Consider the following 27,829-nt stretch of genomic DNA (forward strand, 5'->3'; position numbering starts at 1 on the left):
AAATCTTTAATCTCCACTTTCTTTCTTTTTGTTTTGTCTGCATTTTACCACTCGTCTGTTTAAATTCTTTTATGAGTACCGCTTTCAATTAGCTTTTTTTTATATACCTATTTTCTGGTCTTGACTGTGCTATGCACTTGTCTGTTATAATTTTCTTCCGCACACTGATTGCAGTGTTTTATTCTTTTACTTTTTTATGGGAAAGCACTTTATGTCATCTAGGAACTTCCCCGTAAATAAGGTTAAAATGGCACCCGTGCTGTATATGAACTCACAGATGCGAGTGCACATGCGGTCCATCCGCAGAGACGGCGTCATCGTTCAGAGGCAACCGATGCGGTTCTCCACCTTCCCAGCGCAAGCAAGCCAAAGCACTGGAGGGCATGCCTGTTGAGCCAGCCAAAACGATAATTCGTCACCGGGATTTTGGGACACGCACAATTCATTACATTTGCATTGCATTTGCCTCACGCCAATCTGTCACACTGTTCGCATTTGGCGTGTTTCGCCGTCACCGCTTTTTATTATGTATATTTTGTAACCGGTGTGGTGGCGAGCAGCTGCAGAAACTGTGATATTCGCAACAGCACTGCACAACACGATGCCGTGATTACCTCACGGTGAAACCCGATACTCACGTAGCTCACGGTGCAACATGATACGCAATCGACTCACAGTGGAGAAAAAAGGCCTCAGCTTTCTAGCATGAGTAACTATTTGAACTATTCTTCTGAGTTCATGGGGTTACATCACTGTCTGCAGAGGACTCAGCCACATGCTGAGCTATTTCTAGAAACAGAAACAGCTACACTGCTGATCCGGGCTGACTGTCTGCAAAGCAGACAGCATTCACACTGTGTGCTGCTGTGGATTGGGCACTGCGTGCTCTTCTTCCTTTGCAGCCATCTCTGCTGGCATAGTGTGACGTGCATTTGAAGGTAATTTCTAGATGATTCTCAGATGAATTTGACAACTAGCCACGCACCCATTTTATTTTGCCCGTTCTGAATCTGAAAATACCACACAAAGTACTGAATTGAAACATTCGGAAAAAATAAAAGAAACCTACCAAGAAAATGAGTGATAAAACAAACAATTCTGTACCTTTGGCATTTAAGGGTGATTTCAATTTGAAAACTGGTCACAGCTTAACAGTAATACTTTTCTATATTACATTCAAAACCATTATTCTGTGCTTTTCTGCTGTGCTTTCACCATGAATCTTCTCACCCCTCGCCAGCGGCACCAGATTATTGGGGATGAAGCTAGCTAATTCCATTCCATACAACGTGAGTTGCCTTCCTAGTTTACTGTAAAGATAAACTAGCTTCCACAGCTGTAAAAGCAGACCTCTGTTAGTACGTTGTACTTTCCTTGTTTCCATCGAGCGGATGCATGAATCAGGGGATCAGGAATTACTTTTTGTAAGCTATTGTCTTGTTTCTCAGAAGAGTCACTGACTTGCTGAATAACACTAGCAAGCAGTGTCAGATTATTTTCAAAACACTGTCTGGATATCAAAAATGCATGTACTGCATCTGATGGGTAACATCACAGAAAAATAGAGGATGTTTGGCTCTGAAAGCAATTTGTATAACTAACATGGTTTTTAATTAAGACACTAAAACAAGTAAGAAAAACTATCAAATACTCAATAAGAAAATGTTAATAAAAATGTTAGTAAGTGTTAATAAAAGATAATGGTTCTTCATATGAATATAGCCACTTCACTTGTGTTTTGCATATCACTGCTTTTTACATGTCTGCACATTCTCCCCTGACCTAGGCAGTGTTTTTCTGCAGAATACTGAGTTCATTCAGGAGTTTAAAAATGCAAAAACTCTTATGCGTATCCAGCCATGAACAACAAACAGCAGCAACAAAAAATTTCTCCAATATTAACGGCAGAACTCCTTCAGTTCTTTCAGTTTCGCTAAGATTGCAGAAACATTCAACAGGCGCTTTTATTCCCAAAAGCCGACCAACCAGATATTTTACCACGGGGTACTGACATTCTGCATAGCATTTCAGCTCCTCAGAAATAACTTGAATTTGATCCGTGGAAATATGCTCTCTGGGGTGTATCTCAGAAAATAATCTACAGTGGACCTACATAGTTGGCATGGCTAGCTTTATAACTTATTGCTTCGTAACAAAAATAAAAGTCAGAATCATGTTGTGAGTAACTGGCAGGACTGTAGTTTAGTTATGCTGAATGCATATTTGTTACTTGAAATAATTTACTTATACAACCTAAATTGGAAATGTAATATTTCCAGAGAGATGAGGATCAACTTTATTAAGAATTACTGCAACCATCTTTTCTTCGTTGTAATTTTGTTTTGAAACAAAAAGAGAAAAAAAAATCTACCTCAACAACCTAAAATTACATTTTCATCATTACCAATGTGAACATTGTGGTATGTGTTAACATGTCTAAACAAGAAAGCTTTTTGAATAATGCATTAGCAACATTAATAATAATCAATATATATACTGTTGTTTTTTTTCCCGTGTGCTACCCCTTAATGTGCGAATCACTAATGTGATATGCTATCATTAACGCATTAAATATCCATTATCCGCTAATATTTTCTCAAGAGACTTGTCTCAATTATTGTTTTTAGTTTCATTAAAATGAACTTTTTGAGTATTTCTGCAATCTGAAACATATCCTCAGTTCAAACACGGGAACATGTTCAAAAATCTGAACCCTAAAGTGCATGCGCTATATAATTTGGCATACTAGGGAGGGGTGGAGAAGAACAGGTGCCAGGATATGGGGAAGATATTATTATAATTGTCATATAAAGGAATACAGGTAACTTAAAAACAAGATTAGTCAGGAAAAACAAATGAAACAAAACAAAGCAGTTGTGCAAGCAACACAACAGAATGCTGGTCAGAGCTCAACTGCAAGATTTTATTATTTACAAGATTTATTATTTACACAACAACAAGAGGCTGAGTCTTATTTAATCTTGGACAGGGCACTAAAAAAATTCAGTAGCATAATTGTGCCTGCTGTCATTTCTGCATCAGGCCAAGCAATTTACCAGCACACAAGCTAATACAAGTTTTACAAATCAGGCTGACTGGTGCTCTTGATCTTACAATCTTACCTCTAGAAGCAGATAACATTCTGTACTATACAAATACTGCCTTCTGCATCTATCAGTAACCCGGGACGTTGGAAAGATCCAAATCTTCTCAGCATCACCTTTGACCTCAAATAGCATTCTAAATCTTGGATGAAAGGTCAGGAGGTGTAAAAAAAATTCAAGCATGCCATCAACCAGAAAAACCCAACAACAGAAGAACACATGTGTTACATTTAATTACACATGAGATACGTATGTGTTACTACAATATTAAAATTTAGCTACATATAATCATGGGAACACTGTACCAAAGGCAAATTAATGTTTGTCATGCACCATTTAGACGAATTGGTGACTTTAGGTACATATTGGCTGTAAAGCAAAAAATAAATACAGAGAGATAGCTAAATGAAATGCATTTGAAAATTTGCTAATATTATATTGACTCTTTTTACAGATTGACAAGCCTAGCCACTTACTTAACCATATCCATCAAGGAAGTGAATGTGTTGTAACCTACACATGACATAGCTAGCGAGCTAATGTTAAGCAGTCACTTATAGGTAACTTGGTATCATTAGCTATATTTGCTGAATACTGGCATCTAGTCTGCTAATTAGCAACTCTACTAATGTAGGCTGCCTAACTACCTGACTAGCTATACTGCCTTCCTTAGATAGCACTGACTAAAGTCATTCATAATATAATTAGCTAGCTAGCTAACCAACCTGGCTGACTTTAATTAGCATTATCAAACTGGCTCTTATTAAAGGCTGTCATACCTATTAACTGAGATTGTTGGGGTCTGACAGAAGTTGTTGGGGGGTCTGATCAGAATACATGAAGTATGACTGTCAGAAATTCAAGAGTTGCTTTTTCCCCTCATTGAAAAAGTTTACAAAATGCAAGAAAGGATGACAGAAAGGCAGAAACATACCTTTCGTGTGTGTATTCTTTACCATGTGCTTAGTAAAAACCCGTGAAAAAATGATGTTGGCAATTTTTGTTGCCAACACAAAGACAGCCAAAACCGTTCAGATCCGTGCATTTCAAAATGTTAACACGGTATTTCCGGAAGCTTTTTACACCTCTTGACCTCTGACCCAGATGTGCCGTGTTGTGTTTGTAATGTGGGAGAGCTTCATTAGGCTGCACAGTGTTGCTGTAGCCACCAGCTTCTGTGCAGGTGTCACCTGGTCTGAGAACCCTTAGAGGAGGGGGTAACAGCGGATAAGGCTAAGTATATTGGAGGTTTATGTGTGGGGAGGGGGAGGGTGAGTTACATCACAGCGGTGGTTCTTTCAGCCGCAACATGGTGCACATTTTACTCGGCCATTTTGTACTTTCACTTGGACTGAGGAAAGGAGACAGTGAACTTAAAAGCAAGCAGAGAAAACAGCAGTGGCCTTATTTTCACTGGCCTCCAATCACAGCAAGACCCATAACATAAGGGATTATGACAGACTCCCATTTTAAGTTGCTAAAAAAATCTCTCTGAACACAGGCAAGAGTCAAAGCCAAAAAATACAAATACAGGCAAGTATTTCTGATAACCCCCATTTCTGAGGTACAGCTGCTAAGATTAGTCTGTCAGATGACTGCTGTCCTTGGAGTAAATTACCATTACAGAGGCCCAAACACCCAAAACACCCTCACACCACTAAATGGTCTGCAAAGCTGCACTGGCTTTTAAGACCGCGGTAAATACATAAATACAGTAGATTACAGAATTCATATGCATATGAATTCATGATGCCGGAGTACTCAGAGAGAGGGTGGGGGGGGGGGGGGGGCTAGCCACGAGAGTAGTCTTTCATTTCAGATGAAATTGTTTTTTTTCCCCCCTGGGGTGGGACAGTGGTCCCTAGAAAAGGAGGACTGGATTTACAGGTACGGAGGCCCAGGATTTTAGGACGCAGCTTCAAGGGCAGGGTCCAGAGCCTTAATGTGGACGCTGGGCAGACAGAACCAAGCCAGGGGAAGCTCGCGAGCCGGGTTGTCATCCTGGAACTTGATGTTCAGGTAGAAGTCTCCGGTGTAGAGGAAAAGGAGAGCACCGACACAGATAGAGTTTTCGGTGGGGTTGACCTGGAAAAAAAACGGGAAAGACAAATTCAACGTACTGTAAGCATAAACCGTTTGGGAAACAGGACACACACCTCACTGTCCTTCCCTCCTCCTTTTAAAAGTGCAACCTCATTTACAAAAATGAAAACGCCTCAAAAGATGCTGGGTATTGATTCCATGACAAAAAAAAAATATACCCGACTTCATAAAAGCTGTACTGTTGACAAAAATAATTAAGTGCCTTGGGGGAATAATGAGGTAAGATTGCTTTTATTTAACATCTACTAAACTACAAGGTTGAATTTACTGTATTTAAACATTTATTTAAAGGGGGTGCTAACAAGAGACACACCATTTTACATGAATAAAATACCTCAACTTTGCCTTTGACACAGCACCACTAGTGTTGTAAGCCTACTCACAGTGTCGATGTAGAAGGTGTTGGAGCCGATGAAGGTGACGGCATCTTGCAGGTCATAGTTGTGGACCCCGTTCTGGTAGTCCTGGAAGGGGATGATGGTCAGGGCCAGGGGGCCCACAGCATTCTTGCTGCGGTTGGTCAGCTTGACCTCTAGGGGCACTGTGTCGCCCACCTTGCAGTCCGCGATGACGTCACAGTCACACGGCTTCCCGTTCACCGCCACATCTGTGGAGAGAGGGAGGACGGCTCAGCCAGGCTGGGGACTTTCACAGAGGCTATGGTGGAGAATAAAGGTTTTCCTTTACAGATCTGAGTTTCCAACAAGCCTGCACCCCATAAGATCACTCATAAAATGGTGCTTTTCTGAAGAAAAAAGGAGAGAATTGCTACAGAAAACAATGTTAAAAGACGCACCAAGCGATATCAAAGACAACAGCACAAAAAAGACGTGTTTGCATCTGCAAGCTTCCTGATGGCACAATGAGAGCTACTTGTCTTTGTCGTTGAGATATCTTGAGAAAACAGAGATGGATCTGAGCAGTCGTTTAACCGACACTTACACTCGAAAATTCCACATTTAGAGCCTTCCTCTCCCCACCTCATTTGCATTCCTCAAAATGAAAGCACACATCAAATCCCATCACATTGTTTCTTGTGAGGGATCAATGATTTGTCCTCCTAAAATACATTTTATTGACATTAACAGAGAGCGCAGGAGCTTAGGGAACGAACTGCATCCTATCAATCTCATGCATGACTAATTTTTGTCAAGAGGGGACAAATGAGATTGGAAGGCAACCCCCCCCCCCCCACCCCCCACCCCATGCTGCAACCCACCCCCTCCTCCCTCCCACCTACACACTTGCACGAAGCGGTCCCTCTCTGACATTTCAAACCGCGTTGCGTTGGGAGTAAATTCTATTTGGCCAATGCGTCACGAATCCTAACGTCACGCCAGTTCAGCACAGCTGCAGCGGAAGTGGCGCCCCTCGTCTTCCACGTCCGAAGATTAGCTCGATTAGCCGTGGGTGGGGTCAGACAAAAAGGGTGTAATACCCTCTCTCATTATGACAGAGGCGACGGGCTAACGAGGAGGCCGAGCCTGGCGGCAGGTTCACGGTGTGGCCGCGATCTCCGCCTCTGACCCGCCGCCGCGGTAAACGCTGACAGCCCTGTCGTGCCGTGACACCCTGGTGACACACGATAGAGCTGTTCAGGCCTTTTCGTGCTGACCGTACCCCGCGGGCTTGCGGCAGTTCTGTAGAGTCAGACGCGAGCCTCCTGGAGGTTTGACGGCCACTGAGCCGCGTCCCTCGAGAGAAGGCCAGTGGGCTGGGGGGGGTGGAATTCGTTTTGTCACACTCATCGTTACCTCTTACTGATGGATCCCTGGAGGGGAACGGTGTACAGGATCGCCCTGTTCTCCCGACTTCTCATCTCCCTGTCTGATAAAAATCCCTCACCCTCTCCTCAACAAAACAGATGCGCAGCTACTCGATTATTTCTGCATTCACATTTCAATCTTTTCGCTGCCTTTTTGTCTCGTCTTCTAAAAAAAGACAGCCATGGGAAGTTTAGGTCTTTTAATCTGTTTTTTTTTTCTTTGGCACCGATATACCTGACAGCATGAGAAAAATGATTACTGCGCAATGTGAACCAAACAAAGCTTGCTTATAAAGATGAAACGTTCTCATAAAAAGAACCAAATGGTTTTCATAAATATTCTGCGGCCCCGCATCGCCCGGAGGGGGCTTGTGGCATGCTCTGTGAGCTGAAAGAGATCTGTAATAACGCCATCGATGTGAAACTGCAAGTGGAAGGCAGACGGGCCATAGTTCAACAGTGCAGGACAGACGGGGTCCAGGTACCGTCTGAGAGCGAATTCACAGACCGTCTTAAATTTTTTATTATTGTTTGTAATACCCAGCTGCCTTGTACCCCTGTCGTACAGCTGACGAGAACAAATTTGTATCTGTATGGATTCTTCTGTTTTCTCTCTTGTCCATCACGGCCCACCCTGTCCACAACTACCCTTTGTCTTATAAGCAGTGACTGCACACGAGGGCCCTGTTGGACGAATCGGCACACAGCTCAGCGGACCCGACGGCGTGATCCGTGACGCGGACGGCTCTCAGATTTCAGATTCTGTCCCGCTTGAACAGGAGGGCGCGGCCCACCAGCTGGGCGCGCTAAAGCCGGCGAGCAGAGGTACCCTTGAAGAGGAGCTTCTGCTGACATCTCGGCCACTTTATTATGTCTGGGATTATTATGGCAGCGCCGGACCTGGGGGACCGAGGGACACTCCACTCCAGCGCACTGCGTGTCTCCGCAACCAATCAAGCCGGTCCTAACGCGACACCTTACTAAGTGGTTATATTTAGTTTTCAAAGGCTTGTTGCTAGGAGATGAGCAAATTATAGGTACATCTGTTCTAAACAGGAAAATGATGAGTTCCTCCGTGTTAAGGCTGAACCAAGTGAAGGCAACTATGAAATGAAGTGATGAAACTACAGAAGAGAGAACGAGGTAGTCATGATCGGCTGCCAAAGAAAGGACAGTCGCTCCTCCTTCCTCCTCGGTAGTGACTTTGAAGCAGCAATTGCAAGAAATAAGCTCTTTTTTCACACATAATGGCACGCTGCAGAAACAGGAGGAAAAGCAGTGGGGAACAGGTTTCTGTAATGACATAATTCCATATAATGCAGCCTCTTTATTTTTAGATGATGAAATCTACCTGAAAATAGAACATAAGGGGACCGAGAGAAGGATCTGAATCATCAATCTGTGAATTCTCATTTCAGCTCTCCACCGGCCACACTACTGTGAACTGCCTATTATCGAGTGAATCTAGGGAAATGGCACAAATCAACACGTCAAAGTCGACACCCATTACGAGCATAACCAGGCTTGGCGCCAGGAGAAAATACAGAGGGGTGCAACTGCAACCCACAGAGGCGCACAAAAAGTCACAAATACTATGTACACATCGGGATATAAGGAGACAACCTGGGGTGCACTGAGGTCCGTCTGGGGGTGCAATGTACCCCTAAGCACCCCATAGTCTCAGTCTTCCTCAACAAGAAAATTGCTCATAATGCTTATAGTGATTCTGAGTTCTACACTGTTTATACTAAGGACATACTGTTCTAAAAATGTGTGTAACTTCCGATATTTGGATTTGTTTGATGAGAAACCAGCCTTCTTTCCTATTTGATCCTTCCACCACAGACCTTTATGATTCAACAGGAGGAGCATGAGAATATCATATTTCAAGCACAAAAAAACATTTTACACATGAAGATAAAACAAGGGCTGTCCCTTTCTTTACTGGTAATATATAGAGAAGTCATGACTGGTCCCTCCTATAAAGATTTACAAGGTTAACCATTTGCTTACTTAGCACGTACAGTGAGCATCAAGAAACGAGGAGACAGTGCATACATTACATGCATGTATTTGTACTTCTACAGTATTGCCCTCAAGGAACATATTGGGAATATAACCCCCTCCCTCTCGCTGGTTAGAGCACTAATTTGAGAACATTTAGCAGCCACGCGGCCTCCCGCTCCCCACTACCCTCCTGTGCATCTCTCCATTAAGCAGGTGTGTGATTTACTACAGTGGCTCTGGAGCTGGGTAAACATAGCTCCCAGGGAGAGGCATGATAGAAACCCAATGAGCTAGAATTAATGGGATATATTAAAGGATTTTTTTTTGGGGGGGGGGGGGGGGGGGGGTAACTCCCAGCTCACCGAACGGAGGGAGGGAGGGAGAGATGGAAGCAGGGTGAGGGAGAGAGAAGGATATAAGAGATGAGAGAGAGCGAGAAGAGATGGTGAGGAAGGAGAGTTCAAGAAAGGGAGAGAGTGATAGAGAGACAGACATGGGGAAAGGGAGTGAGAAATATAAAATAGACAGAGAGATGACAGAGAGAGAGAGAGAGAGAGAGATAGAGAGAGGGGGGAAATGGTAAGGAAAGAAAGTTCCAGAAATGGGAAAAAGAAAAGAGTGTGAAAGAGAGAGAGAGCGAGACAGAGATGTAAGGTAATGATGCCCCTCAACAGCGGACCAGACAGCATGAAAGTGCTGCTCAACCTCCCAGTACAGCACTAAGACGTCACTGTCTAGATTTAAGATACAGCCATGACTGCAAACATTCATAAAAGCAGCCCCATCTCATCCAGCTGATTTATGCACTTGTCATACCCCTTCAATACAGTTTACTTCTGCTTTCTCTCTCACACCTGTTCATCAGAATATGTCTTGCAACATTCTGAAAGCGTTTGCTCTTTTACTCTAAAGGGGATATGTGGATAAAGTATAAAATATAAAATATAAAAATGAACGTTTCTATCTGAATGGAGATGTCAGTCTGAAGTTAACTCCTCAGGGGCTCCTCGGTGCTGCCTGGCACCGACTGAGTGGTAAAAATCAACGTGCTCCATAAGTTTTGGGTGGGAGAGAAAAGTGGCGCGGAACGTGGTTCGCTCTGGTTCTGAAGCCGGCTGAGTTTGGCAGCAGAACAGAATGTTTCGTGTGCCCTCACGCGACGCGCCACTAACGCTGCAGCTCTCCTGACGGCTGCTTCATCTGCGCGCCGCGGCGTCGCCACAGCAACCGGCCCTCGCCCGCCGTGCGCTCTGGCATCGCAGTGCGGCAGCACAAAAAAAAAAAAAAAAACATCAGAATTTAGCAGCCCTCGTCAGCGGCCCTCACCCCTTCCCCTATGCTCCTGCCTGCCACCGTACCACAGACCACCAAGAGACCACTGCCCAGAGAATCGAGCCCTCTTTTTCTCCCTCTTATCATAATGGGGCCACCTGGATGCCAAATGGCATACTGTAAAAGCGAAAAATGCCGTTGACACTGCGTGAACTAGACCTCTGCCCTTAATGGCCCGCAGTGGAGCAAACAGACTTTTATCAGCGCCGTGATGATCATTACCACCTGTGCATTAGCCACTGTGCTTAAACGCACTCTGCTGTAATTTACCTGCCAATCTGTCTCGCATGTTTCAGTGATGCATCAGTACTGGAGCTTATATGTGAATAAATCACACTGTTTCTAGGTCTGGGTACTTTTTTTGCCCCTACTAATCACAACCCCACGCATTGGAGTATGTGGAAAAAACACACTCTGCCTGACCTGGGGTCAGAGCTTAGGGGCAGCATCTGTGTAAACCCTATTCCTGAGGCTGGCTCCATTTTGTGAATACATCACTTGCAGGTGAGAGGTTATTGTGTTGGTTACATATCATGGATGTATCACTGTAGTAGAGTTTAATAATAGTGTTGGGGGATGAGGGCTGCTTTAACTGTGCACTGTGCCTCTGAAATATGGCAGGGGAGGAATATGCCTACATACAAGCTGCCTTTTAATGTATTTCAGTAGTTTAAGGTGGAATTGGAAGCACTGACAGAGGCTAGCCTGATTACTGTACTATATCCTGTAGCAACAATCTAAACAGATCATGCACAGACCGACAGGTTGTGATATGCTGTTCTATGCGAAACTATAGTTAGCACACAGAGAACCTGTCACAGATATAATAAGATAATAAGAATAAGCAATAATACAAATACATGAACAACAGAATGCATATCAGTACCAATGAGACACAGATCATAAGCATGCTTTGCCCTTTGGAAATTAGAGAGAAATCAGAGGTAATTTCCCCTCTAAAACTCCTTGACTCTTAAGTATGTCTAAGACTGCAGTATTTGTATGTCTGCGACTGCAGTATTTGACCGGTTGACTTGAGGTGGCCCGAGGTGGTCACAGTGGCTGGGTTTCACTTGTCAGCACCCTTGTATGTCCCACACAAGTCACTCTTAACTATGATGGCTTTTCAATGACGCGTCAGACAGCTCGGCGGTGGCGCCAGCAGTGCGAAAAAATTGTTCTGGGTAAAAGCCAGAAAACCTTTGGTGACATTAAAAACTTTTCGGCAAAAAGGAAAACAAAACAGCTCTGCTCTCTGTCCCATCCACTTCTGCTTCCAATTCGACTGATTTCTAAAATGTCCTTTAAAATAACTGTGCAACAGGTTCAACTGAGGCGATGGCTGAGCACACAGAAAAGGAGGCAATGATTTTTAAATGCACTAAACTGGCAAATGCCCCAATATGGCATATGTGAGGCAACCTGGCATGATTTGCCAGGGGTATTACAAATGGCACACCCAGCCATTTCTGCTAGGTGCTACAAGGGAGCTATGAGATCTATGCTGTTTGTCCATGCAGTCATAATGCTTCACAAGGTCAAAAAAGAAGAAGAGGGAGGAAGGAGTGAGGACTGACAGCAGCTTTTCTGGGGGGGGGGGGGGGGGGGGGGGGAGGGGGGAGGGGGGCTGAACACTAAACATTTCAGTTTGTTCTTTGCTAATCTCCCGGGCAGGAGGCAGGTCAAATTTGCAAAAGTGACCGGGGTTACTGTTTACAAGGAATGCAGGTGGCTGGGGAGCGGGGTGGCAGAGGGACAGAGGGGGGACGTGTTCCCGAGGACCGATGGCGGAGGAGCTCAGGGCTGGTCGAAAAGAGGCACAGATTGTCTGGCTGACAGCAGATCCAGGGACCACTTGTGGAAGCAAAAACTGGGCCCTTCCAGTGCAAGCTCTTAACGGCTGTGCTGATGGGAGTTTGAATAGTTGCTATAAAGGTTGCAAGCGTGCCATCACACGGCTAAAAATAGCGCAGCATCTGATATCTTCAGCCATCTGCTCCTTTTATAATTATCACCATAACAACCACCCAAGTTATTTCTGTTGTCTTTTTTTCCTGAACAATTGAGTTTTAAAAGATTTTTTGTGCTGCTATAAAAGCAAGCCATAACACAGAATATAACTTATGTTATCAGGAGGCAGACTGTTGATATGACATATCGATTTAAAAACAAATAATACATGCAGGAACAACTGTGGATTGCAGAGTCTCTCACAATTTTAGATTTACCTTGTCAAGCAACCAATTCCTGAACAGAATGTTCTGTTTCAAAGTTGATATGGTACCTGTTCCAACCACCTGATATGTGGAAAACGGTGATCTATAATGGCCAGATTTCAAATATCTTCAATCACTGATGCCTCAAACAATTTTGGCTACTCATATGGCCCTGTTAATGTAGAAATACTATGGAAAAAGTTCCACTTGCATGTTAGAATGGCAAGTTCTGCTGAATCCACAAGTCCATATCAAGCCCCAGATTTGGAGTGGCCAGTGGTCATCTCCAATAACTGTGGCCAAGCACTCTGTGGTACACCAGTCACACATGTTCCTGGCTTTGTTTTTTCAATATATGATTTCTAGTTTGGCTTAAGCCATGCTTTTTATCTTAGTTTTAAAATGAGCTCTTAAAAGAAAATGGCAGCTCCTAGTCCAGTCTAACTGCAAAGTATCACATCCTTAGGCCAGCTAATGGGTGCCGATCTCTCCTTTCCTGTCCTTACACCGTGATGGACAGATCACATTTTATGTAAACCTTTTTACCTCTACGGTATTGTAAAAATGGAATATTGCAAAGGTATCACTGTGAATGCAACTCAGTGGAATTGAGTGATTGTCACTGTTACTTGCCAAGCTATAGATTTTATCAATTAGGTGACTCCTTGCACCCTAGTCTTACCAACTTGGAGGGAGATTTCAAAGTAAGTTTATGTGACTGTAAACCTGGACAAAGTCATTTCATTCATTCTTTACTGTACTTAATTCTGCATTTCATGCTAGTATAATGTAAATGACAAACCTAACTGCCAGGAGTACGATGCAGCTGTGCTGAGAACCAAGCGCGTCGCTGAAAGTTCCGGAAAACAGTTGTGTCAGTTTGCATCTCGCAGGCCTGGCATTTCTGACAGCTTGTTAATTCCTCTCAGCACACGTCTTTTCCAGGGGACAATCAGCATGCAATTACTTGCCTATCGGCGTCCGGAGGAGTTTTCTGGAGCCAGGCCTTCGGAAGCGGCCGTGGATACGGAGCTGGTTTACGGGCGACGCGCGTCACACTCCAGTTCATTAACTCTCGGTGGGAACCCGCATTTTGCGCCATTTATCTCTCCCTTCAAGCTCGTCTGAGCGGAGAGCCGCACGGCCAGCCAACCCTACGAGCATCTTAACTGCCTTCCACAAAAGAAGCATTGGCATCAGCAAGCTTACACGTTGCTTTCATCTGCTGCCAAAAACAGGAACATCAGATGAGTTTCTGTAAATAGGACTGACATGATTTTTTTTTCACCTTCCTAAATAATACAAGAGAAAAGCACACTTTTGTATCTTTTCTTTTTTTTCTTTTCCTAGGAGGAATTCAAGGTCAGAAAAATTGAGCATCCATCCTGGGATTTGGACAGTGCTTATTCCTTGGGTTGCGTTTAATTGGATCGTGGCTTGATGATTGCGCCGATTATGATTGTGGTCTGATCCCAGAAACCCTTCCCCACTGTGCAGAGACAGACCCATCTCGACACATGCAATTTCTTTTTCGTTTTCTCTTGGATTGCAGTCATTATTTCCTATCACTTCTCTTGTCTCTGTCCATGTGTCTATCCACCCATCCATCCTTCTCACTCTTTCTTGATAGAGATGGTAATCTGTTTTTCGTTTAGGGTATTTGGGCACATATTATTTGTTGTTATTATCATTTGTTATTGTTTTCTAGCCACGGTGGAAATCCAACCTTTTCCCAGCAGCATTGGACAGTGTGAAATATTATACATTTCCGAGTGTGTATAAAGATGACATTTTATTTGATTGGTGAAGAATTTGTGAATATAATCTTGTGGATGAAAGTACCATAACACCACTGAAACACAATATTAATTTCATGCTACTGTCTGCGCAACAATGTTGAAAGGTTTCAAATCTCCAAAGACTTCACATGAAAAAAAAAATTATTTATACACACCCAAAGTGTCATGTATTCATTGAGATTCAGCCAATAATGATGCTTGTCTGTCCACACCTGTCTGAGTGCTTACTCTTTGTTATAACCAGTTTTCCTCTTATAACTTGTGGAAATGCACGATGTTGATATTCAGTCTGTGCTACAGACAGCAATTGAGAAAACAGCTTTTTAGTATGAGGTGAGGAGTAACTGCTTTTTAGTATGAGCTTTTTAGTATGAGGTTCCGCTTCAAAACCTTGACCCCCACCTTTTCTGCTGCAAAAAAAACCTCCCCGACCTATCTGCAGGACCTCATCATACCCTACGTACCCCCTCGACAACTTCGCTCCGCCACATCCGGATGCCTCGCTCCTCCCATCAACAGAACGAAAGGCCCACGCTCCTCACAACGTCGCTTTTCCATCATCCAGCGGTGGAATGAACTCCCCACCCCCACAACTCTTCAGACTCTACCTGGACTGACACCCTTGCCATTTTGACCTTGTTAATCTAAGATTCTTGGCTTGTACTTGTAGCTCTATCTCTTACCTTGTATTTGTAGCACATTTTTGCCTAGGTAGTATAGCAGCACTTTATTGTCCCAGTGACTGTATTTGATATATGTAACCATAGATCAGATTAGATCTGCCTCGCTACACCGACCTTGTGCTCAGCTTCAGCACTATCTGCATTGTATGACCTGTACACATCCTGCCCTTGTGCCTGTTTGCCCACTATATGCACTTTTGTACGTCTCTTTGGATAAAAGCGTCTGCTAAATGAATAAATGTAAATGTAAATGTAACTGTGTCATCTTCCTAATCAAGTGAAATGTCTGTGGGTACTGCATCCACAAGAAAATTCTGCAGTAAAATTAAGGCATTAAAATTCTGGAGGAATATTAATGTTTTTTATGTACATAAAATGTATACATGTATACATGAATAAATTTTTATATCACATACACTTATTACATATTTCTACCATAACACCATTTTTAATGAAATTCATTATTCATTATGATTTATTTATGTTTTCTTTGTAAATGGTGGCCCGTTTTCATCCTGCTAGCTCACAGCTGACAAGCTACTAGTGCACTGCACACATGTGTGTGGAAGTGGTTTAATTACTGTGGGGTCAGCAAGGCATGACCTGTTTCTCCAGGAAAACAGGGAGAGAAGGCTGGACACATCAGCCTTCTGAAAATATCCACGCTGGTATCTCCCAAAGGAAATATATGCTATTTACTAATTATGCCCAATGACTGCCGGGCAATTAAAATAACGCTTCACAGCCTGCAGTTGAAATGAATGTGGAGTGCTCATCCTCGCGGTTTAACTGCCTCTTTCATAACCTTTCAAGCTTCTCCCTCTTCGGGGAATTCACGTTTGCAAATCCTTAGCGCTGTGGGAGGAATTCCATTCCACTCCCATTTCCAATCTGCCCCGAGTCCAAATGGTCAATGCCGATGCAATCTCCACGCACACTTACGCTGCATTAATTCTGGTTCCTGAACTGAATTGGTGGAAAATAATCAATTGTAATTCTGGACAGGATTGATCCCAGCCCTTGTGGGAAGGGTGGGATATTACCGCTTTCCTTTTGGAAGATGGGAATATGTTCTTTTGAGTCAAGTTGATTTAACCCACCTTAATATCTCAATTGCAATATCCCCATTAGGGGAATTTTAAGGGATTGGGATATTAGTGGAATCCATGGATTTCCAATGGAACCATACCAACGGTGATAATGAGACAGTTTATCCGTGTCATTAAAAAGTTGCTTTCAAGTTTTCCAATGTAATGTAAAGGAGACTGCAATGCTGAAGAGGTGGATATTAGTTATGTCCATCCATCTTGAAAGAGCATATTGGAAGCACGGGACATTTTCCTGTCCGTTCACCAAGTACCTCACAATGCAACCATGCGCAAAGCTCAAAATGAACATGGGAGGTGTATGCACCAAAATAGGGGAGTGGGTTGTGATGTCACAATGGCCAAGGAAAAGGAGAGAGGAGTGAAAGTGAGAGAGCCACAGTGAGAGAGGGAGAGAGAAAGAGAGAGTGAGGAAAAAAAAAAACAGTTCTCCGCTGAAACCTCCCAAAGCGAGCCCAAAACCGAGCAGATAAAAGCCGATCAAAACAGTGTGAGATCAGCAGTGTGGGTGCGATTCTTGGCTGCTAGGAGCTGAATGGCGGATCCTGCTGAGTGCTCCGATTACCGCATCCGAAACCCTTCTGCGCTCCCACTCACGGGCGCGCTCAAATGTTACGCCTCCCATTTGCACCCAGAGACCAAGTGGGGCTCCTCTCCACCCCCCCCCCCCCCCCGCAGAGAACACGCCAGAGCAGGAGCGGCGGAGGATCTTTCTGTAAGGTGCTCTTTGGACACTCTTTGCAAAAGGCAGCAGTGCATCATAGTGGTAGGCTGCAGGTCTTGTAGCCCGAGGATTGCTGGTTTGATTCCCTGGTGGGGCACTGCTGTTGCACCATTAGGTGAGGTACTTAACCTAAATTGCCTCAGTAAACACCCAGCTGTGTGAATGGATGATACAGTACATGAGATATGTTAACTGTTCTGATCAAGTGCCCCTACAATGCAGGTAAATATCTACTAATAAAATGGAGCTGCACATAATAGTATGGAATAAACACACAAAGTACACGCTTCAATTTATGCACACATATGTCTTCAATGAAAATGGATCAGCAAGAGAACAATATCCATGCCAGAAGCTCTGCTCAGCTGTAGCTGTTCGTACAGCGAGGCCACTCTCCACAGCAAGGTCAAAGTGTCAGAGGAGCTAATGTTACTGGGAGGACTCCTGGCAGGGTAAATTGCTGGGTAAATGAGGGGGGCAAACCAAGTGCTGAAGTACAGAATCGGCCCGTTTCTGTCCTGTGCCACCAAAGTTGCTCCCGTGCGGTTCTCACAGCGAAGGATCAGAAGGAGCGCCGTGACACGGCCATGCCATGCTGAATGACTAAAGGACTAAAAGGAAGCAGAGACGGGGGTGGGGCGGCGCTCCCCAAAACCTTCACCACGGTAACACACAGACCAGAACACGCACGGCTCAGTCACGTGAAGGATCCCGACGCAGGGGTCAGACTGACAGGGTTCTCTCTGATCAGGGGGACATGGAGGAAAGCCGGGTTGGTGAATCACAACTGCCTGCCTGAGATTTTCCATGTTTTGGTGGATCAGAAGTCTATTTCACACCATGACACTAGCAGGAAGAATAGCGGGGCTCCCAGACCAAAGCTGGGGAGAAAAGAGACAGGATATTCAGTGTGTCTGTACTAGAATGGCCTACTTGCACATGATTTTGGGTGTGCCGTGGTCTGATAAGCATAGCTACTAATGGATTCCAACCCTGTTAGGGTTGAAAATATAAATACAAAAAATTAAACATTGATTAAGAAGCAGGTAATTAGTTATTTCATTACAGGTGTTACTTAAATGAAATAACAAAACATAGGTATTAATTAACTAAATTGATACATAGTTTCATGAATTTATTAACGCCAGGAGTGATATGAAAGCAAACGTAATGAAAACAAACCGAAAAAAGAGAAGTCATGTAGCCACAGCAAGCATAGCAGTGACTATGATGGAATTTGACTTTTTTTTTGGCAGGAGGGTGGCGGTTAGAGAGTTGAAAAACCACCTGCCGGTTTGAAGGAATGTAACGTGGTATGCTCGGATGAATGCAGTGAAACGTTGCTGGAGGCTTCTCATGAGTTCCGCCCTCAACAAGTTAAATGCTGCTGGAGAGGAGGGCTGAATCAGAAGCAGCCTGAGTGGCAGGATATTTCATTGTGAAAGAGCGGGGTCATTGATCGATAGCGTGCATCGTTATGCATGCCGCAAGCTGTGCGCAATGTAAACACTGAACGCATCACCCTCCCACGCAGCCGAGCAGCAGCAGCGGCAGCACCCACGCTACTGCTCGCGCTCCAGCGCCAAGCCGCGCGCCCGCACACACCCCCCCCCACCGGGACGAGAGGCCGACGCTCCACTGAGAGCAAGCTGCTGATCCACTGAGAGCAAGCCACTGATCCACTGAGAGCACCACCGCTCATCTACTGAGAGCACCACCGCTCATCTACTGTGAGCAAACCTGCTGATCCACTGAGAGCAAGCCGCCGATCCACTGAGAGCACCACCGCTCATCTACTGTGAGCAAACCTGCTGATCTACTGAGAACAAGCCTGCTGATCCACTGAGAGCACCACCGCTCATCTACTGAGAGCACCACCGCTCATCTACTGTGAGCAAACCTGCTGATCCACTGAGAGCAAGCCGCTGATCCACTGAGAGCACCACCGCTCATCTACTGTGAGCAAGCCTGCTGATCTACTGAGAGCAAGCCGCTGATCCACTGAGAGCACCACTGCTCATCTACTGTGAGCAAGCCTGCTGATCTACTGAGAGCAAGCTGCTGATCCACTGAGAGGGCCGCCGCTCATCTACTGTGAGCAAGCCTGCTGATCTACTGAGAGCAAGCTGCTGATCCACTGAGAGGGCCGCCGCTCATCTACTGTGAGCAAACCTGCTGATCCACTGAGAGCAAGCTGCTGATCCACTGAGAGGGCCGCTTCTCATCTACTGTGAGCAAATCTGCTGATCTACTGAGAGCAAACTGCTGATCCACTGAGAGGGCCGCTGCTCATCTACTGTGAGCAAACCTGCTGATCTACTGAGAGCAAGCCTTGGTGATCTACTGAGAGCAAGCCTGCTGATCTACTGAGAGCAAGCCTGATCTTTTACTAATTTACTATGAGTGCATGTGTGCTGATCTACTGTGAGAATGCCTGATCATTTACCATCCTTCTGGTACCAAGAAACTGAGTTCTAGTGTACCTCGTTAAAGGGAAGATTTCAGCTACAATCAGACAGTGTTAAAGATCACAAAGCACCATTAGTGGGTGAAAGATTTATCAGTCTGGGAGCTACAGCTTAACCAAACACAGGGCCTGTGTGGTGCTATGGTATGGATCAACATATAAAATCAATCTATGGAACCAATACAAGGGGTCTGACTTTGGTCATGAGTTTTTTTATTTTTTGGAAGAATCGGTTACGTGTTCCAATGACAACTGGCAGGTAATCTTACCTCCTCAGAAGGCTGTTTAATCAAATATTCCCTGGAAGTCGCCATTGACTAAGGGTCACTGCTTTGGAACCACGCAGCACCACTGGTTCAGAGAGCAATTCTGGCTAATTTGTTTTAAATCGTATCCTATTCTCCCAACCAACCAACCAACCAACCAGAAACGCTTTACTTGGACAAGTCTGTCTCGCCTTGTGAGCAAAAGGACTCCGCTGCGCCACCGTCAAGCTGAACGCAAGATGGGAACCGGGCAGAAGACCAAGTCCCCATGAGTGGGTGCACGTCACCACAATGCGAGGCCCGCCACTTCCCCTGCCGAGGGGACCACACTTCCAACACAATTTCATTTGGTGAGAAATGACTGCAATTCAGATTCAGAACCATTTGAATTAAGGCAAGGAATTCGAGAGACGAAAAAAAACGTCTCTCTCTTATTTACCCACAACGAGCGTGGCAGCTGCATGACTCACCTTCATCCAAAATCAGCCGCTACGCCTCTCAGAGCGTTTCACAGGAAGCAGAGACGTCAGAATGCTTTATGAGGCTTGCGTGCACCCCCCTCCACGTTACTCATCCTCCCCCGTCAGCCATCAGAGGCTTGCCCCTCTGTTTGTTTCTGATATGAGCAAAAATAATAATAAAAAAAAAAAACGCCAATCACGAGTGTGAATCACTCGATACTCAAGGTACTTGAGATACTCGCACAGCCCATACACCTCAACCCGCGTACAACATTTTATCATAACTGGGTATGAGTTAGTACTGATAAAAATTACCGTAAGGTTTACATTTCAGAACAGGAGAATTACAACTGGCGTCTGAGGGTCATGATTTAACGAAGGAAAAGTTTTTTAAAAAGTGCTGCAGAGCCTGAGGGAGAAAACCACACAGGTCTTTCCCATGGCCTTGGCCCCTCTCTCCCCTCTACCTGATGCTAGAGTGAATTTGGGATTTTTTTAACAAACTTTTTAAGCGGCGCCCCGCTGAGTGGATGAATTATTAAGCAGGACTGGGGCGAGATTTAAGACCACCGGAGGCCATTCTAGTTTAGCACTTCCAATGAGGCTGAGTATTGACAAAAAAACATTTTTCTGAGGCTGACCAGCAGCTGCCAGGCTCTTCTAAGCCTGAAACATTTGCATGTCTGGATTCTCTTGATCAAATTTTGAGGTGTTTATTGATCACAGTGATTGCAGAAGTGGAGGCAGTGGAGAACAGCTATTTAGCTATTTAGAATGAGATTTAAATAGCTTATTATGTGTGTGAATATACTGGATACACACACACACACACATATATACATATACATATACATATATATATATATATATATATATATATATATATATATATATATATATATATATATATATATATATATACACACACATATTTCAGCACACCTCATTGTGTGAGACCATTTTTAAATACCGAATGAGAATGAGAAATCTGTTTGTACACTTACACAAGGATGCTGGACAGCAAATAAAGTTTTCTGTAACTCTATTGTGTCTCTGCTCATTCAAAATAGCTAAATATCATGGCTCCGTCAGCAATGATGGTGATGAGAATAAAACAAGACAGCCAGCGATCTCCTAGTTCCTACTTTGGGACTCAAACAGAGAGCATAATTTTTCTGTTTGTACACTTACATAAGGATACTGGACAGCGAATAAAGTTTTCTGTAACTCTATTGTGTCTCTGCTCATTCAAAATAAATATTGTGCTGAGAAACTTAGCTAGGGGTCGGTCAAAACCATTACGCCCTCAGTCTGACTTTTTATTTTTTGCCGCAATCAAGACACACAAACAATTTTTATTCAAAATATTCAACTAAACAAGAAAAATGCATGTTCAGTCAGGCAGACTGGGCCCAAGGTGGGCCCCTTTGTAACTGAAAGAACCGTGGGCCCGGGGCAGCCACACCCTCTGCCCCCCCGCTCGCTCCGCTACAGAATATATATACAGTGTATATATATATATATATTCTGTTGTTCTGTATATATGTTGTCAATATTACAATACATATTACATTACCCCCTGAAATCCCTGAATTGGGATATAATGCCTGAATAGTACGTTGCTACCCAGCCTTTTCTGTCCATAAACTTGCGCTGGTCTTTGTAAAAGAAGATTTGACTTAATGGAGCTCAGCTAGAAGCCCATCAGACTATTGTTTGTATGGGAGTGCCGATGGTGGCAATGAATGACTGAAAAGCTCAAAGTTAATTACAGGGTCTTCGGTCACCCAGGGAGAATTTCAATCCAATGAGCTTCACCAACAGCAAGTACATTAAGAGTTCCCTTAAATGCAGGTTGTTACCGACTGGAGGCCCAACTGTAGCACATAAATGTCACGGCTAATGGGAAAATGGACAAGTGACAAAAGTGTTAAATAGCTGATGAACACAGTGTGCCCCACTCTGTATGCCGTGGGAAGGATATTGGCTGCAGGTGGGAACATATTACTTGTAGGCAGGGGTTTTAGGGATAGATTTTGCAGGAGAGCATCCATGTACCCACATGCGGCTGTGATCTCAGGAAAACTACTAAGAAGCACTCCAGCTTAAGAATTTCCATATAGAGAAAAACAGGAAGGCTCAAGGATGTTCTACGAACCAAAGTCAAGTTTAATTAACCCAGCTTCTAGAAAGTCCTGACAGTGGAAAGATGGAAAAAACTGAACCTAAGCACGCAGCTCCACCCTTACTGGTTACGCACCCATGTTTGGCCTTCCTGTGGCGTGCGTGGAAGTGTCCGCAACTCTGATAGGTCAGCGAGGAGGAGCACGGGGGAAGGAATGTTTCATTCAGTCGCGGGAGGAAAGGAGGAGAGCCGCTCTCCACTAAAGCCGTAGTCGCATTATGGATTTTCCTCCGGCATTAAGAAGTGCAAATGGGATTGAGGCCTCGGAGAGCACCGCAAGATGAGAGGGGGAGAAGCTCTCTTCTGGGTGCCGAGGCAAAGGCCTCTGCCCCCTCAGATCTCCCTCGCTCCGGCGTACTGGCTCGGGCTGGGGGGAGACGACGGCATGCATCTTTCATCGTTTCGCCAGCCTCGCCGCATTAAACACCCAACGTACCTGCGGGAAGGCCACGAAAGAGTGTATTAGCCTAAAAGCAGGGCTTAAACGAGGATTTTCTGTCTGTAAAACGTGGCTTATTTCGGGGTGCTGAAAACGGCTCGCTTTGGGTTGCGTTATGCAGGGGTTTGAGACTAAAAGCACCTAGTGTAGAAACAGTACTGAGAAGAGGACACAGTGCATGATATTCAGCATCATGAATGTGTTGGATAGACCAGGATTCTATAGGGAAAAATCAACCATGAAAGCAAAAAATAAATAAATTTTGCGCCCTCTTTTTCATCAGACTGTGATGTTTGAGTAATCCGCAGAGTTTTTGAAGCAGTCTGGACCTTCAAAATAGATCGGCTAAATTAAACACAAGGCGGCAAGGAAGCCAAAAGTTCCAACACCTACGCGAAACGCATCAGTGTTTTTCTTTTTTATAGTCACAATTAAATGTGCTGCTATCAAAAACGGCAATCTATCAGGAAATAAGCAGCGTTTGGCTAATAAAAATCGCCATATAAATGAAGCCCAAGACTTCCACTTACATGTGGACAGCCTCGAGAGCAATTTAATACACAACTAAAACAAAGTCTCGCTGACAGCATAATAAAAGATCCTTGGTTAGCATATTTGCAAACAGAACAATAACCCACTCTGTGTTTCCTGGTAATGGTTGTGAAAAAAAACAAAACATTAAAAGAGCAATTGACGCGGCGGAAACGGTAGCGAAAACTGCTTTTTCGACAGCGCAGAGGCGAGAACTAACAAACGCACATCGATCTCCTCAGAGAGGCTCTCACCTCAGACCGGTTAATATAGATTTATGCGGCCAGTAATCATACATCATCTTTTTCTTATTAAGAAGGGCCTAAACTTGTTTGTTCTCGCGGTATGGATTCGTATAAATGCGCCGAGGTATTTGCCAGGCGGGTCAGCACGGGATGACGGTGGATGGCCAATCCTCGGAGGGTCGGGCCTCAGAGAGGGGGGTGAAAATCATTCCGCTTTATTAGGAAAAGCAGGTCTGAGCCTCGGCCTCAAAAGCTCCACTGAGATCGATGCTTCACTCGCCGTTATGACGGAGCTGCAATTGAATCCAAGGGCTTCGGTCATTCGGGGGGAATGGCGGAAGAGATCGGTCAGGATGAGGAGCTGCAGTTCATAACAGCATTTACTTATAAGAATTGATCTGCATCGTTGTGTAGAGGCTCTGGTGTGTGGTGAGAGAAAGAGGATGAGTCTCACCAGCTTCATCAGAGACCACACAAGCTCATTACTTCTCACCCAGTTCAATCAATCTGTACACAACTGAGCAGACTTCCAAGCTAACAAGAACCACCCATACAGTGCACACTCCACAGTGAGCATGGTTAAGGCCTAATATTCTCTTACAACAGCAGTGAACATAGATCTTCTTGCTGCGTCTGTTCTAAAGCCGCAGCTATACAATCAAATACACAGTGAATTTCTCATCAGCAGATATGTGGTGTTCTTCAGTAATGCAGTTTTACCCACAGTGAGTTTTATGACAACATGGAATATTCCACTGGCTTCCATACTGAAAACCACCACACACTTACACAGTGCAATAAAAATGAAACTAGCTGTACATTCTACTGCCCATAAAGTCCACAATGCTGCTAAATACAGGAGGTGGAGATGAGAGAAGGCAACAGCAAGCGGGCCCCACTACTACAATTGCTGATCAGTCAGACAATTTTTACACAACACAGTGTTAAGATTTGGCGGCATTAGGGAAACTGATGCTTGAACTGTTAAGTATCCGGAGTTTGGAAACGGGGCTTTGAATAACACAAGGGGCAGCATGGTGACCAGTCAGTTCACTGCCTCCTCCTTCATTGCAGACGGTCCTGGCTACAGCTATAGGGGAAGTTGTAGAGGCTTTCTGACATGCCTTCCAAAGTAGTGGGCAACCTTTGAAGGAAGTAAAAAATAATAGTAAAAACAGCTGCATTCCACTGCAGTCAATGGCTTCTACAGCTCCTCTGCTGTTGCCACACAGCTTCGTCCAGCCCGATGCGATGTCCATCGTTTCACCTGCCGACTTCTACCGACCCCAGCAGGGCAGGAATCTGTTCTCTTCGCAGATCAACCCGCACACCCCACCCCAAGGCTATGAGGACCGCAGTCAGCGAACTCTGGTCGGTAAGCTTTGGCTGCAGAGCCACGTGATGCTAATATCAGCGCCTTGTGCCAGTGCGGGAGGGTACATGCCCCCTTGCGCTGGAGTGGGATGAGGGCAGGGGGTTCTGGGAAATCCCTTCCCTCTGAACCCTGACGAACTCCAACAGAAGCGCTGTTTAAGCGATTTACTGTGGGTGCTGCACTCTAATGGAAATAACAATAGCACCGGCCTTTAACTGCCTGAAATACACTGCCTCAGAGAGCAACCGCCAGTGCTGTAAAATATCCAATCTCTGTTTTCCTCAAACAGAGACCCATCTATGGAGCTACACTCGGTAACAAATGTCTACAGTGTATCTGGGCAGCATATAAAACAGCTGGGAACTGGTCCAAGCCCAAGAAACCACGTGTTTGCTGCTTCTCTGTGTCTATATACAGTGCAGACCAAAGCTTCCTCAGATGAACAAAGGGGTCTGGAAAGGTGACTACTCACTAACTGTACCACAGAAAAACCACTGTGGACATTTGCATAAGTTCCTTTGCATGCATTCATTTTATTCAGTGAACAAATGCCTCCCTAATTTTCAAAGGGGCCTACACACATTCCAGGGTACATGACCTGTGGGAGAACTGGCATAAAACAATGCGCAAGGGAACTGAACGGAGGCGCCTGCATTCAGCATGCAGCCACCCCTTCTCAGCCTTGTATCCGCAGGAACCAGGCACCTGGCTTAGCATGGGCGCGTGGAGGGGCGGGTTCCCCCCCCCCCCAGCTAATATCCTGAACAAATGGCTTCCACCCTGTTAGCCTTGCATTCACAAGAACGCTACATCATTACACGCAACATGAGTCTGAACTGCAACACAGATTAGGCAGAGCAACGCCTCAGAGTCAATCGTTCACTGCCTACCCTCCTCCACCCCCCCCTCTCAGCCCCCCCCCCCCCCCAACTCTTTTTGGGAGAATGCATCAATCTGCAACCTAAACAGCATTAAAAGTGTAATTATCTAATTATCCCCCTTCGGTTTTGAATGCCCCGGGATCGCTGGCGAATAGGAGCTCTGCAACACAGGGGATTAATGTTTGACACCGTGGAAATAATTAAAGCTCAATACGGCACAGTCACTCGGCTTTCTAAGACTGGGGAGGGGCAGGGGGTGCTGGAACATTCCACACCAGAGGGTTAGTGCAAAGTCAGTGGCAGTAATTGTACTTTAGAAAAAAGGACTAACTCCACTAATGGTGCATGTAGTTCCTTTCCTAACACCTGTAATGAAACTTAGTGGAAGGAGGTTCATCAGCAATTATGCATTGGGAAAGGGACTTACCCAAGTAATGACGCATTAGGAACGGACCTAACAATCAGCAATTATACATTAGGAAAGGGACAAACCCCTGTAATGATAAACTGAAAGAGGGATTAACCCTGGCAATTATACATTACGAGTAATATTAAGCCCAGCAATGACACAGTAGGAGAGGAGCTAACATCAGTAATGGTACATTATGAAAGGGACTAACCCTTGTAATGATGAATTAGGACAGAGCCTAGCCCCACTAATGAGGCACTAGGAAAGCAATTAACACCTGTAATGACATATTAGGAGTGATAGTAAGCCCATCAGTTACACATTAGAAAATAAGCTAACATCAGTAATGATGCATTAGGATAGGGACTAACCATTTTAATGACGAAATAGACTTTATATGCATTTGATTGGACGTACTGCAGTAAGGGGCCAATGCCCTTCTTTATAAACCCTTGGTATGTCCAATCAAATACTTACTTTGGGTTGCATTTTTATCACAGAAAAACCCCACATAAATTTTAACAGTAAAGACTGACTTCACTGTGTAGCTCACTGCTACTTCCTCTTTTTAAATGAGTCTTTACATCATGAGATTGTGCAATGTTCTTCTAACAGCGTTAAAGTCTTGGAGATCAACTTGTCATCCGCATAAAACAAAAATGAAAAAGAAAACCATCATGGTGAAGTACACAGGGGCACAGAGACACACATACACAGCGGAAAATGAAATGTGCGCGCTCACCTCTCACAAAAAAGCTGAGAGAGAGAGCGACAGACCCTCCCTGAGGACTGAGTTCCTTAGGTGTAAATATTTCCTAACTGATAGTCCATGTAAAGGCTGGCAGTGAATAACAGGCCGTAGTCTCTTCCTCAGCCTAAATCAATGAGCCATTACCAACAAATCCCTGTTAATCCCTTATAGATAGAAAATAATTAGAACTTTCTTCCTGCAGGAGATTTAAGCTACTGGGTTTTTCAGAAAATACGTGATAATACGGCTGCACTCTCATGGTCAGAGAAAAGCCAATGTTAAACAGAGAAAAGGGCTGTTTCATGCCTGCCCAGGATATAAAAAGTGATAAAAAAACAGCACTGACTGTTGTAAAAACCCGGTTTTTATCCTGAGTTAGCTAAGGGTTTCTGGGTAATACACAGTTAATAGCTGGTAATGATTCAGTGATCTGACAAGTCACACAGGTTTAATCCGCAGTCCCTCGTTTGCAATGAAAGATAAATCCACATTAAGGGGGAAATAACGCCAGGTGGGGAACAGTACAAAGGAGGACAAAGAGCCCACCTGCATTCAATAGGGATTTCCCAGTGAGCGGTGCAGTACACTGCAAAGTAAATCATGCCACACCTTTACAAATACCGCCAAACAAAGCCTCTTGCTAAAGATCTTACCGGCACTGCCATTAGTGTTAGCGCTCTCCCCATCTCTGTTACGTAAGGTACGTGATTTAGCAAAAAAAAAGTATCATCCACGCAGATGCCCGTTTTCATTTTCACTTAAGATTCTCATTCAGGGCCAGCTTTGCCATGAAGCACACAGGGCTTGTAACTATCTACAAGGCGAGGCATACAGGGAGAGGGAGAATGAGACAGGATTCCTTTAATAGGAAGGGTGGCCAGCTCCGGTTCTGGACTGCTACAGATACGTCCGGCCTGCATTCCAATCGAGCCCTTATCTATGTAACTCGAAACATTAGCCTAAGTGATTACAGCTAACCA

The 27,829-nt window shown here is 44.5% G+C and overlaps 1 protein-coding gene across 1 annotated transcript in view; it reads right to left on the reverse strand.

Moving 5' to 3' along the window:
• Nucleotides 1-4,890: 4,890 nt before the first annotated feature.
• trappc9 (trafficking protein particle complex 9) overlaps nucleotides 4,891-27,829 on the reverse strand; it is a 267,915-nt gene continuing 244,976 nt past the window's right edge. Inside the window, exons 22-23 of the mRNA XM_036555457.1 lie at nucleotides 5,591-5,814; nucleotides 4,891-5,189 (exon numbers count right to left, since the gene is read on the reverse strand). Coding sequence (XP_036411350.1) covers nucleotides 5,010-5,189; nucleotides 5,591-5,814 — 404 coding nt within the window. The 3' untranslated portion in view covers nucleotides 4,891-5,009. The remainder of the gene's footprint in view (nucleotides 5,190-5,590; nucleotides 5,815-27,829) is intronic.

This window comes from Megalops cyprinoides, chromosome 21 (assembly GCF_013368585.1).
Source record: "Megalops cyprinoides isolate fMegCyp1 chromosome 21, fMegCyp1.pri, whole genome shotgun sequence".
Classification (NCBI taxonomy): Eukaryota; Metazoa; Chordata; class Actinopteri; order Elopiformes; family Megalopidae; genus Megalops; species Megalops cyprinoides.